The sequence below is a fragment of the Acomys russatus genome, chromosome 16 (assembly GCF_903995435.1).
Source record: "Acomys russatus chromosome 16, mAcoRus1.1, whole genome shotgun sequence".
Lineage (NCBI taxonomy): Eukaryota > Metazoa > Chordata > Mammalia > Rodentia > Muridae > Acomys > Acomys russatus.
In genome coordinates, this window is record NC_067152.1 from 47,145,125 (window position 1) to 47,158,372 (window position 13,248).

The 13,248-nt window shown below is 43.8% G+C and overlaps 1 protein-coding gene across 1 annotated transcript in view; it reads left to right on the forward strand.

Annotated features, from left to right (window-relative positions):
- Tbcd (tubulin folding cofactor D) overlaps positions 1–13,248 on the forward strand; it is a 163,441-nt gene that overhangs the window by 110,164 nt on the left and 40,029 nt on the right. The window contains exons 18-20 of the mRNA XM_051159315.1: positions 9,290–9,370; positions 11,308–11,381; positions 12,067–12,184. Of these exons, the coding sequence (XP_051015272.1) occupies positions 9,290–9,370; positions 11,308–11,381; positions 12,067–12,184 (273 nt within the window). The remainder of the gene's footprint in view (positions 1–9,289; positions 9,371–11,307; positions 11,382–12,066; positions 12,185–13,248) is intronic.

Here is a 13,248-nt window from a genome sequence, read left to right on the forward strand (position 1 = left end):
CTGTCCTGTCTTCCTTCAGTGATGGACTGCTGTGTAAGTGTGTAAGTGTAAGCCAAATAAGCCCTTTACTCCCCGAGTTGCTTTCGGCACAGTGTTTGTCACAGCAATAGAAACCCAAACTGAAACAGTCCCCAAGTGCAGTGTGCTTGCTCAGGACTGTGTTGGTCTACAAGTTGGTCCACTGGAGCAGGTGGTATTGGGTGCTAGGCTGTGAAGGGCAAAGGATGAATAGGGTGTGAGGAAGGGTTAGGTACTTGATGGGTGTACTGGGAGAGGGTGGGGCCTGTCCTCAGCTGAGACAGGATCCAGGCTGCTGTAGAGGAGATTTCTCTGAACCTGGTTGGTCTGCTCTGTGGACCAGAATCTAAAGTGCTGGAACGTCCCTTAGGAAGCCATTAGCTGAGACACCACAGCTGACACACACTGTAGGTTACGGTGCTCACCTTTGAGGGTTAGAGGCATATGGCAGACTGAGTGTGTTCAGCATACGTGTTTTGATGTGCTGTGATGTGTGCACATCTGTAGAGTTCACAGTGAAGGACACAGCAAGCCTGTGGCCCTCTGCTGTGTGCCTGGTAGGAACTGGAGGGTTCTTTCACTGGTGCTGTGCTTCCCTGCTGGAGGTGCCGCTGTGCTGTGATGTCTGTGCTGCTCCAGAGTTACTCAGCTTGCTTGCCATGGTGCCTGCTGATCAGCAGTTAGGCATTTTTGAGTTTTTTAATGTGATGAATAAAAGGCTCTTGTAAACACTTATCAGTCTTTATGTGGACAGGGCAAATCAGCTTACACACTAGCTCGAACAGATCCAGTTTGTTCCATACGTAACTTAATTCTCTTACACAAAGACTAACAGAAGATTTGGCTTTGTACGGAACTGTGACAAGTAGAAGATGAAATGCTGGGACTTAAAGTAGAGAACTTAGGCCACACAGGCAACTGTGTGTGTGTGTGTGTGTGTGTGTGTGTGTGTGTGTGTGTGTGAGAGAGAGAGAGAGACACACACACACACACACACCGGGGCGGGGGGGGGGGGGTTCTCTGTGTGGTCCTGGCCAGGCTGGCCTAAAACTGAGAGATCTGTCTACCTCTGCCTCCAAGAGCTAGGATTAAAGATGTGCACCACCACTGCCTGGCTTGAATTAAAAACAAAAAAACAAAAACAAAAACAAAACACTAAAGGAAGCCCGGTGGTGGTGGTGCACGCCTTTAATCCCAGCACTCAGGAGGCAGAGGCAGGTGGATCGCTGTGAGTTCGAGGGCAGCCTGGTCTAAAAAGTGAGTCCAGGTCAGCCAAGGCTACATAGAGAAACCCTGTCTCGAAAAACCAAACAAACAAACAAAAAAAACAACCAACCAAACAAAACAACCCTAAAGGAACATGTTGGAAATGTGGGACATCATAAAAACCCAAATCTTTAAATTACTGGCATAGAAGGAGAAGAATCCCAGGTCAGTGGCATAGGCCAGATCTTCACAGGATCCTAGAAGAAAGTTTCCCCAAATTGAGGAAAGGCAGACCCTCAAAGATTCAAGACGCTCACAGAACACCAAATAGACAACCAGGAAAGAAACTCCCCATGGCACATTATAATGATACACAGAACAAAGAGAGGATAACGAGAGCTGCAGGAGAAAAACCATAGTTACACAGAGAGGAAAACCCACCAGCCAGTTTCCCAGCGGAAGCCTTGAAAGCCAGAAGCGCTCAGGGCATGTTCTAGAAGACATGGTCGCTCACCTAGACCTCTGGACTAGCAAACCATCTGACAGTTGAAACAGAAAGAGAAACCTTCCAGGGTATAAACAGGCTAAAATAATGCATTTTCACCAAACCAACCTTTCAGAGAATGTTGGATGCAATATTTCAGGCTGAAGAGAGGAGTAAAACTATATATAGAAAGAACCGATGGAGTTATAATCACGGAAAATCTAAACACACCAACAACAAAACCAAGACAAGAAAATCGAAACGACAGCAATCAGCACTTACTTTTCAGTTAATAGCTAAATATCAGTGGCATTTACTTTCCAACCAAAAGTCATGGGGTAGGTGAATGGATTAAGAAACAGAATCCATCTTTCTATTATTTAGAAGAAACTCAGCTTCAGAGATAGGAACCTCCTTAAAGTGAAAGGATGGAAAGAGTGAACACATTGGACCAGGAAGCAAGTAGGCATTGCTGTTGTATAATCTGACAAAACAGACGTCAGTGTAAAACCAGAAGAGATAAAGAAACACATTTCATTCTAATGAAGGGAACAAATAGCCAAGAAGGCACCAGAATCCTAAACATACATTTATCAGTTTCTGATGCACCTAATTTCATATAGAGTGTGTGCTAGATTTCAATACGCAGATTAGCTCCAACTTAGTAGGTGATTTTGGTGCCCCAGTTCAACAGACAGGCCATAAAAATAGAAACATCAGAATTTAAATAGCATTATGCATCAAATGGGCCTAACAGATATCTATGGAATATTCCACCCACACATCAAAGAGCACACTTTCTACTCAGCAGCCCGTGGAAACTTCTCTACAGTAGATAAAAGCAAAGTTTAACATGTTCTGAAAGTTTGAAATAACACTGTGTATCCTGTTTGACCAAAATACAATAAACTTAAAATAGACAGCAAATAAATCTAGTAAATACAGACTCGCAATGGAGATTAAACAGTGCTGAATGAAGAAACCAAGAAGGAAATGAACAATTTCTGTAATTAAAAACACACACACACACACACACACACACACACACACACACACACACACACACACACACAGTGTAGATATATTAAAAGCAGTCCTGAGAGGGAAATTTATAAGCCACCTAAATTAAACAATCAGAGCACAAATAAGTGACTCAGTGATGCAACTGAGGAATTTAGAAAAACAAGAATAAACCAAATCCAAATCTAGTAAGTGGCAAGAAATAATAAAAACAAGAGAGGAAATTAATGGCATAGAAACAAACAAACAGGCTGGAGAGACGGGTCAGCCATTAAAGGCTAGGCTCATAGCCAAAAATACAAGAAACAAACAAACAGCAGTAACCGCAATACAAAGATGAGTCTACGAGCTGTTTCTTTGAGAAGATAAACAAAATGAGAAACCCTTGGCTCAACTAACCCAAAGAAAGACAACCTAAATTAACAGAGTCAGATATAAACAGTGAAATATTACAACAGACAGCAAAGAAATACAGAAGATTACAATACTCCTTATAGGGGAATGCTGTAAAAATGTATATACTCTATTAACTTAGAAAAATCTGGAGGGTGGGAATGGGAAGATACAAGCAAGGGGATAACATTCAGGATATAATCTGAATAAATTATAATAAATTAAGATTTTTTTAAAAAAATCTAGAAAAATCTAAAAAGATGAGTTTCTAAATTTATCTGGAACACCAGAGTTAAACCAAGAGATCGAAATTTTGTTTTTGTTTTTGTTGTTTGTTGTTTGTTTTTCCAAGACAGGGTCTTTCTGTGTAGCCTTGGTTGTCCTAGACTTGCTTTGAAGACCAGCCTGGCCTTGAACTCACAGTGATGCCTGTGTCTGCCTCCCAAGTGCTGGGATCACAGGTGTGTGCCACCACACCTGCCTTGAGATCAAATTTGTAATAGATCCATAACAAATATGGAGATTAAAACAGACTCTTCCAACTACAAGAAGCCCACAGTAGTGTTCTCTCCGACTTAAAGAAGATTCATAACCGGTGCTTTCTCTGTGTGTTTGTGCACCAGGTGCACACCAGGTGCACACCTGATGCACACCTGATGCAGTTGGAAGTCGAGAGAGCGAGAACTACAGATATTTATGACCCACCGTGAGGATTGGGCGCTGGAGTGAAACCCATGCCTGCTGCAAGGGTAGTAAGTGCTCTTAACTGCTGAGCCATCTCTCCAGCTAGTACAACCAATACTTAAGAAATTAAATTAAATTCTTATGAAACAAAACAAATAAAAAAAGCCAAAAACAGATGGGGCACTTCCAAACTCTTTCCATGAAGCCAATATAACCAATACCCAAACCAGGTAAAGGCACAGCTAAAAAGAGAAAACTACAGGTTAGTTTCCCTGATGAACATGCAAAACACCCTTAATAAAACACTTGCAAGCAAAAAAAAAAAAAAAAAAAAAAAATACTTGCAAGCAGAATACAGGTGTGTGTGTGTGTGTGTGTGTGTGTGTATGTATGAGAGAGAGAGAGTGAGTGTGTGTGTGAGAGAGAGAGAGAGTGTGGGAGAGTGAGTGTGTATGAAAGTGTATGTGTGAGAGAGAGTGTGTGTGTGTGTGTGTGTGTGTGTGTGTGAGAGAGAGAGAGAGAGACACACACACACAGGGAGAGAGAGAGCGCGCGAGCGCCAGAGAGAGCGCGACCCACCCACCACAGTTAGGTTGGCTTAATTTTGGAGATGCAGCATGTTGGATATGTGTATTTCAGTAAATGCAATAAATAATATTCTTAAAGACAAAAATGACATGATTATCTCAATAGATGCAGAAAACGCCGTTGACAAAATCCAACACGCTTCATGACCAAAGTCCTAACTAGAGGGAACATACCTCAACATAATAAAGGCTACCCATGACAAACCCATAACCAGCACCGCCCTAAATGGAGAAACACTTTGAAGCAGCCCCATTAGTCAGGACGAGGCAGGACTGCCCACTACACTGCCTTTCCACATAGTGCCTTAAGTGCTTCTTAGAATAAGAGGACATGCGAATTAAAGGACTAAAAAGAGGAAAAGAAGTCAGATTATCCTCTTAGCAAATGACATATTTTAAAGAGACTTCAAAAAATTCTACTAGAAATTATTAACATTTGTAGCAAAGTGGAAGAACCATCTTAGAAAGCTTTTCTGTGTGCCAATGAGAACTATCCTGAGAAAGAGACTATGGGAATACTTCTATCACAATAGCTTAAAAAAAAACAAACAAAACAAAACAAACCCAATAACCCTAAATCAAAGAGATGAAAGGCTTCTACAATGAAAACTTTAGATCTCTGAAGAAAGAGATCAAGAAAAACACCAGAAGATGGGATGATCTCCTGTGCCTATGGATTGGTAGAATTAATACTGTGATAATACCATACTACCAAAAGGAATTTATAGATTCAATGTAGTCCCAAGCAGGATCCCCAATGACGTTTTTTCAGATACAGACAAAAAAAAACCAAAAAACAAAACAAAAAAAAACTTCATAAAATCCTTTGAAGCCACAAAAGATCCAAGATACCCAAAGAAATGCTAAAGAAAAAGAACAGTGCTGCAAGGGTTACCAAACCAGGTTATAGAGCCAAAGTAATAAATACAGCCTGGTCCTGGCACAGAAGCACCCGTGTAGACCATGGGAACAAGCTAGACCCGAATATGAGAACATGCAATTACCCATCATCTCCTGTTTGACAAAGATGCTCGCAGCACACACTAGAGAAGAGTGCATCTTCAACACATGGCCCAGGGACGACTGTGTGTGCCTGTGTGGAAGAGGGAGATTGGACCCACACCTACCACTTTCCATAGAAACCAGCTCCACATGGATCAAAGGTTCAGTGTGAAGCCTCAGATGCCAAAGCTGCAGACAGTAGGTGTGGGGAGAACATCGGCTGTGACTGTTTTGGGAATTAAGGCCAGCGATTGACAAATGGAGCCTCATAAGAGTAAAAAGCTTCTGTATAGCAGAGAGGAAACAGCTGAGTCGATAAGGAAGCACACAGGGTGGGAGGGAAGCTGCCAGCTGCACAGCTGATAAGAGAATTAGTAGCCGGAGTACATAAGGAGCGAGCAAACTAGTCAAGAAAACAGCCCAATATTAAAAAATGGGCTTTGGGGGCTGGGTGTGGTGGCCCACGCCTTTAATCCTAGTACTCGGAAGGCAAGATAGGCAGATTTCTGTGAGTTCGAGGCCACCCTGGTCTACAGAGTCCAAGACAGCCATGGCTACAGAGAGAAACCTTGTCTTGTTGGGGGTGGGGAAGCCATGGATCTGACAGGCATCTCAAAGGAAGAGATAAAATGCCTAAGCCGTCAAAAATCAAGTGAGCAAATGTGTGTGGATTCATCTCTGGGTCTTCGATTTGATTCCATTGATCCACCAGTCTATTGCTTTGCCAGTACCATGCTGTTTTAATTACTGTTGCTCTGTAGTACAGCTTGAGATCAGGTATGGAGATTCCTCCAGAGGATCTTTTGTTGTATAGGATTGTTTTTGCTATTCTGGGTTTTTTATTTCTCCATATGAATTTGAGAATTGATCTTTCATTATCTTCAAAGTATTTTGTAGGTATTTTGATAGGGATTGCGTTGAATCTGTAAATTGCTTTTGGTAAGATGGCCATTTTTACTATGTTGATTCTCCCGATCCACGAACGAGGTAAATCCCTCCATCTTCTCATGTCATCTTCAATCTCTTTCATTCAGAGGTTTGAAATTTTTTTCGAATAAGTCCTTCACTTGCTTGGTTAGAGTTACTCCTAGATATTTTATATTGTTTGTGGCTATCGTGAAGGGAATAGTTTTCCTAATTTCTTCCTCTGCCTGTTTGTCATTTGTATACAGAAAAGCTACTGACTTTTTTGAGTTTATTTTGTATCCTGCCAATTTGCTGAAGGTGTTTATCAGCTGTAGGAGTTCTCTGGTGGAATTTTGCGGGTCACTTATATACACTATCATATCATCTGCAAATAAGGATAATTTGACTTCTTCCTTTCCCAATCTATTCAATGGAAAAAGGATAGCATCTTCAACAAATAGTGCTGGTCTAACTGGATGTCTACATGTAGAAAAATGCAATTAGACCCTTATTTGTCACCATGCACAAAACTCAAGTCTAAGTGGATTAAAGACCTCAACTTAAAACCAGAGACATTAATTCAGTTAGAGGAAAAAGTGGAGAAGAGCCTGGGACACATAGGCACAGGAAACAACTTCCTGAACAGTACACCAACAGCCCAGGCCTTAAGGTCAACAATTAATAAATGGGACCTCATGAGGCTGAGAAGCTTCTGTAAGGCAGGAGACACTGTCAAGAGAACAAAGCGACAGCCTACATAATGGGAAAAGATCTTCACCAACCCTTCATCTGACAAAGGTTTAATATCCAAAATATATAAAGAACTCAAGAAATTAAACACCACAAAACCAAACAACCCAGTTGTGAAATGGGTCTTGGAACTAAACAGAGAATTCTCAGCAGAGGAGTATCAAATGGCTGAGAAACACTTAAAGAAATGCTCGTCCTCGTTAGTCATCAGAGAAATGCAAATCAAAACGACATTGAGATTCCATCTTACACCCATCAGAATGGCTAAGATCAAAAATTCAAATGACACCACATGTTGGTGAGGATGTGGAGAGAGAGGAACACTCCTTCATTGCTGGTGGGAATGCAAACTAGTACAGCTACTTTGGAAATCTATCTGGCGCTTTCTCAGAAAAATGGGAATAGGGCTTCCTCAAGACCCAGCTATCCCACTCCTTGGAATATACCCAGAAAATGCCCTACCACACAACAGGGACATATGCTCAACCATGTTCATAGCTGCTCTATACATAATAGCCAGAACATGGAAACAGCCTAAGTGTCCCTCAGTAGAAGAATGGACTAAGAAACTGTGGTATATTTACACGATGGAATACTACTCAGCTATTAAAAACAAGGAATTCCCAAAATTTGTGGACAAATGGATGGATCTAGAAATTATCATAATGAGTGAGTTCACCCAGAAGCAAAAAGAGACAAACGGTATATACTCACTTATATCAAAACACTAGTCCAAGGGATACGTACCATGAAAATCTTTACTTACCAAGAAAGTGGGTCAGAGGAGAGGATATCCGATTGAGATTTAGGCAAGAGTAGCATGGAAGAAAGAGGAAATAGTAGGACCCACAGGGTCCTGGAAACCTACAAGAAGAACTTTATGACAGGCAGATCTGGATCCTGGGGTCCTCCTCAAACTAAGGCACCAGCCAAGGAGAATATAGGCAGTAAGCTTTGAACCCCTACCAGGACCTAGCCGACGAACAGGATATTCTCCACCATTGAGTGGAGAGTGAGATCTGACTCTCACACGAACTCTGGTGCCCCTTTTCTGACCATGTCCCCCAGATGGGGAGACCTGGTGGCACTCAGAGGAAGGATAGCTAGTTACCAAGAAGAGACTTGATATTCTGAGAGCATATATGGAGGGGGAGGTCTCCCTCGGTCATGGACATAGGGGAGGGGAGAAGAGGAGAAATGGGAGGAAACAGAGGAAGGGCTAACAATCGAGATGTAATATGAATAAATTAATAAAAAAAAAGATGGAAAAAAATGCCTAAGTGGTATCTTAATAGGAATATAAAAGTGTTTGCTAATCTCTAGCACTTATGGCAATGTAAGTTAAAACTACCTTGGCAGTTCATTTCACCCAGTGGCAGTGGCGCTGATCCAGAACACAGGTGACAGCAAATGCCCACAAGGGTGCGGGAAAGGGGAACGTCAGTCACTATTGTGGGATTGCAAACTGGTGCAGCCACTCTGAAAGTCAGTGTGGAGCGTTCTCAAGCTAAGATATCCCTCACGTGACCCAGCTGTCCCACCCTGGACATGCTGCAGACCTGTGTCCCACTCCACAGAGAGCGCTCGGCAATGCTCATGGCTGCCTGGTCTCAATAACTGGTAAAGTGTGGTGTGCACACAACGGAGCTGTCTTCAGCGCCGAAGAAAGATGAAGCCGTGATCTGCAGGTGAAGGATAGCAGTAGGGAACACTGTGCTGAGGGAGTAGCCAGTCCCTGAAAGACAGTGCTGTATGTTCCCTTGTGTGTGGCTGCTCCTTCCTAATCTTTAGTTGTGAGTTTACAACCTAGAGTTACCTAAGGAGCCAGGAGAGTAAGAAGAGACCATGGTCAGGGCTTGTAGAAGGACCTCCAGAGAGGGGCATTCTAGGCCACAGGGGACAGTGTGGGAGGACTTTACCTGTGAGGGGCTGGGGAGGACAATTCAGAGATAAATAACCCTAAGGGTGATTGAGAAATCCATAGGGAAATGTTTTATGTTTACTTAAAAATACGTAAATATATGTGACACATGTTCCAGTAACCCTTAGTTGTAACCCTGCTCCAAGAGCCATAGGTTTACCAAGAGCAGTGTATGAAGGTTTGGCTCCTTCATGCTGTTTCTTATTTTTATTCTTTAAGTAATATGTAGCATAACGCCTGAAGAGAGGTTTTACATATGTGTCCTTGTACCTGCTCATACTGGCCCCTTTCTATAGCTCTTAATATTATGTCTTTCAGTGTATTTATTGCTGGCTTCCAGGAATACACCAAGCCGATGATTGACCACCTGGTCTCGATGAAAATCAACCATTGGGATGGGTAGGTTTTTTAGTTTTTGTGACTCTGAAAATACCCCCTACCGCCACTCCAAGGGAGAAGTTTGAGATGATAAGTTTATGAGTGTATTTTCTCACTGTAGAGAAGCTATTTTAAAATAATTATTTCTGAGAAGTAATGAAAATTCCCGTCTCTGTGTGTAGCATGATTGTTAATGATCTGTCTAGTTTCACTTCTGAAGCTGTTGGACAGGCAAGTCTGAGATGTAATTATTCCTCAATACCCATGTCGTATATAATAGGGGAGCTACAGCCTGGAGACAGGGCAGTGCAGGCAGCTGGCGCAGCCTCCCTCCTGATTCTGCTCAGCTTGACCTCCCTGGGGTTCTTATATGTTGTAACCTAAAAGCTGAGAAGACTTTAAGTGTATTTATTTATTTATAATTAATTTATTCAGATTACAACTCAATTGTTCTCCCATCACTTGTATCCTCCTGTTCCTTCCTCTCTCCCACCCCCACCCTACTCCCCTCCCCTAGGTCCATGATCAAGGGGACCTCCTCCCCCACTTTATGGTCACAGGCTATCAAGTCTCATCTTGGTAGCCTGCCTATTCTTTCTTTGAGTGCCACCAGGGCTCCCCACCAAGGGGAGGTCGTCAAATATGGGGCACCAGAGTTGATGTCAGAGTCAGTCCCTGATCTCCACCTAACTGCGGAGAATGTCCTGTCTGCTGGCTAGATCAGAGTAGGGGTGACTTTAGTGGTTTTCATAGTCACAGTGGAAGGACGCTTTGGGCCATCCTGGTCTTTCATAGGTAGTTGAATGTGTCTTCAGAGAGGAAAGGTGAGTGCGCAACTCAGATATAAGCTCTGTCTGTGCTTTGCTACTATCTCTAGGCAGCCCTGGTGTCCCTTCTAGATCCGGGTCTGAGTGGGTCTTTGTAGTCCACTGGGCACTGTGTTCAGCTTCCCAAGAACCAAAGCCTTAAAAGTATTTGTTGACGCTGCCGTGCGCGCGTAGCTGTGTACAGTCTGCATGGGGCTCTCTGAAGGGAAGAGCCTCAGCCCCGAGCCTCCCTGTTTTTCACTTGGGCTAGCTGTGACCGCCTATCAGAAAATTCCTCCTTTCCTTCCGAAACTTGTTTGCCGGGTCTGCAGGCAGCTGGGGTGCTAAGTCTCATGTTGGGAGCAGAGGGCCTAGGCTTGCCCAGCCAGAGATCACTTAAATTGCCTTTCATATTAGTTTACCTGCCAGTAAGACACTTAAACCACATTGTAAACATGCAATCCATGAGTTAGACTAAGGTTTTGAACTTTTGAAATTTCTTACTGGGGGAGCTGGAGAGATGGCTCAGTGGTTAAGAACGATTAAGCTCTGCTCTTCCAAAGGTCCTGAGTTCAAGTCCCAGCAACCACATGGTGGCTCACAACCATCTATACTGGGGTCTAATGCCCTCTTCTGGCCTGCAGGTGTACATGCAGATAGAGCACTCATATATATAAAAAAATAAAGACGTTTAAAATTTTTTTCTGACTTATTTTCAGCTGTTCTTTCCTGTGCTTTGAATGAGGCTTTCTTTTTAGATGCATGTACACCTGTAAGTTCATCTTCCTGGTATATTTGTCACTAGGAAGTATTTCTCTTTGTTTCATAGGTTTCTTTGAGTATAATGTGATAATGGAATGTGTGCATATGCTATCAGCTTTTTCTTTAAAGGGACAGACAATGCCTTAGGTTTCTGTCTCATATATATACTGTTGTTTTCTTTATATGTTCCTTTGACAGTTTTTGACCCGCTGACTACAAATCATCATTTTTGTAATAACAAGTGTCAGAATTCTTCTCCTTTTTGGTTGAGTGATATTCTGTTGTCTGACGAGCTTTATGGGTGCTTCCGTCTCAAGGCTGCTGTGAATAACGCCCATATGAGGATCCATGTGCAAATCACTCCTTCCTAACAGACGCTGTTCCTTTCAGGGCCATCCGAGAACTGTCTGCAAAGGCACTGCACAACCTGACCCCACAAGCGCCAGAGTACATGGCGACTCATGGTAGGTGTGCATTCCACTGCCTGCGGCACTCACACACGTGTGCTTGTGTGCCCCTGTGCTGTGCATACACAGCAGAAAGATGTGCTGTTCCCATAGTGGGCAGAAGACGATGCCCTGGATCTGTTGCTCAGGAGTAGCTGTGGTCCAAATCAGTGTAGAAGACAGAGAGGCAGCTCTGGGCCCAGTCAGTCAGGCACAGGTGCCATCCACAAAACAAGGAATCCACGGGCTAAGAATGGTGGTGAATTCCAGGGGCTCGTTTGAGTTGTCGGTGCCTCTAGATTGGTTTGTACTTGGAATTTAGAACCGTTCTGCTTTTTCATCCCTAAATGTCAGAGGCTGAAGTTTTCTGCTCTCTCTGGGGAAGAATGAGGAGTGGAAGCCTTGTCACCTCTCATGAGCGTGTGGCCTCAGCTTTGCCTGCTTTCCTCAGGCGTGCTGCTGCCATGCCTGGCAGGTGGAGGTGCAGACAGGAGCACCTGCAGACACTACTTCTTTCTCAGCTGTCCTTCCCTGGGCACCTGGGTGCCTGGATGTGTATACTGATTTATATGCTGTGTCCTGTCACATTGCTTGGTTGCTCAGAGTGAGCTCTGCTTACCAGAAACGGTGGTGACTCTGCCAGAGGACATAACTTCTGAATAATATGTTGTTCCATGTGTGTCTGTCAACCTGACTACTGCAGTATTCCCAGCACTGTTGTTGATGACACTGAGTCCAGATCTACACACAAGACATGGCGCCATCCTTGCCTGCGCAGAGGTCACCTATGCCCTGTACAAGCTGGCTGCACAGAGAGACAGGTAGGAGATGTCATCGGTGAAGCTGGGTAATAGTCATGGCTTTGGATTTGGGAGCAGCTTGCCTGCTCGGATTGTTGATCATGTGTTTTTAGGGTTCCATTTTATGTTGAGGTGGTCAGTGGTTGGGGCTACTCTTCTCCTTTTCAGGGAAGAACTGCTGGTTGGCAGCCAAAGGTTTCTCCCCATCATCCCAAGGCTGTGACTCAGACAAGAGCAGTGGCCCTCTTCAGAGGTGGCACCAAACAGTTCATTTGTTACTCTGCGTGTGAATGTGTATCTGTGTGCATGTGCACTTTAACACACGCACGGGCACACTTGTGTGCCACAGAACATGTGTGGAGGTCAGAGGAGAGCTTGGGCATCTTCCTCATGTCCCACCTTGCTTGAGACAGAGTCTGTCTTGCTGCTACCAAGCGGCCGCCCTATGAGCTTCAGAGGATTATCTGGCCTGCGCCACCCAAATTCACCGCTGTGTCTGCGAGATCTGAACCCAGGTTCTTTGACTTGTGTGGGGAGGTATTTTCTTGATGAGGCTTCTCCTCAGCCCCCATCTGTCACTTTAATATTTATACTACCTGAAAGGGTAAGTTTGAGCTAGGTGGTGGTTGCACACGCCTTTAATTGCAGCATTTGGGTGGCAGAGGCATGCAGATCTCTGAGTTCCAGGACAGCTAGGGATATGCAGAGAAACCCTGTGTGTGTATGGGGGGAGGGGGGCGGGGGGGCAAAAAGAAAAAGAAAAGGTAAACTTAGAAGCCCCATTTGAGCATTTTCCCCCCATTGGCTGCATATGTAATATAGCTACAGAGCACAATGGTGCATTCTAGGAGCTGTGCGACTGTCTTATGCCACCGTGCAGCTGCCTCCTCAAAAGTAAGGTCTTCATGCTGTCTGTGACCTGCCCTTACCCTTAAGCTTGTAACTTGGACTTTATTCATTCTCTGTTGTGTTAGGAAGCCCTAGGTCAGAGTGATTTATAGCAAATGGACACATGGACTTCATTTCTGCCTGTCAGTCCCAAGGAAGCTTGGTTCTCTTGTTCCCAGAACACAACTCACAGTCAA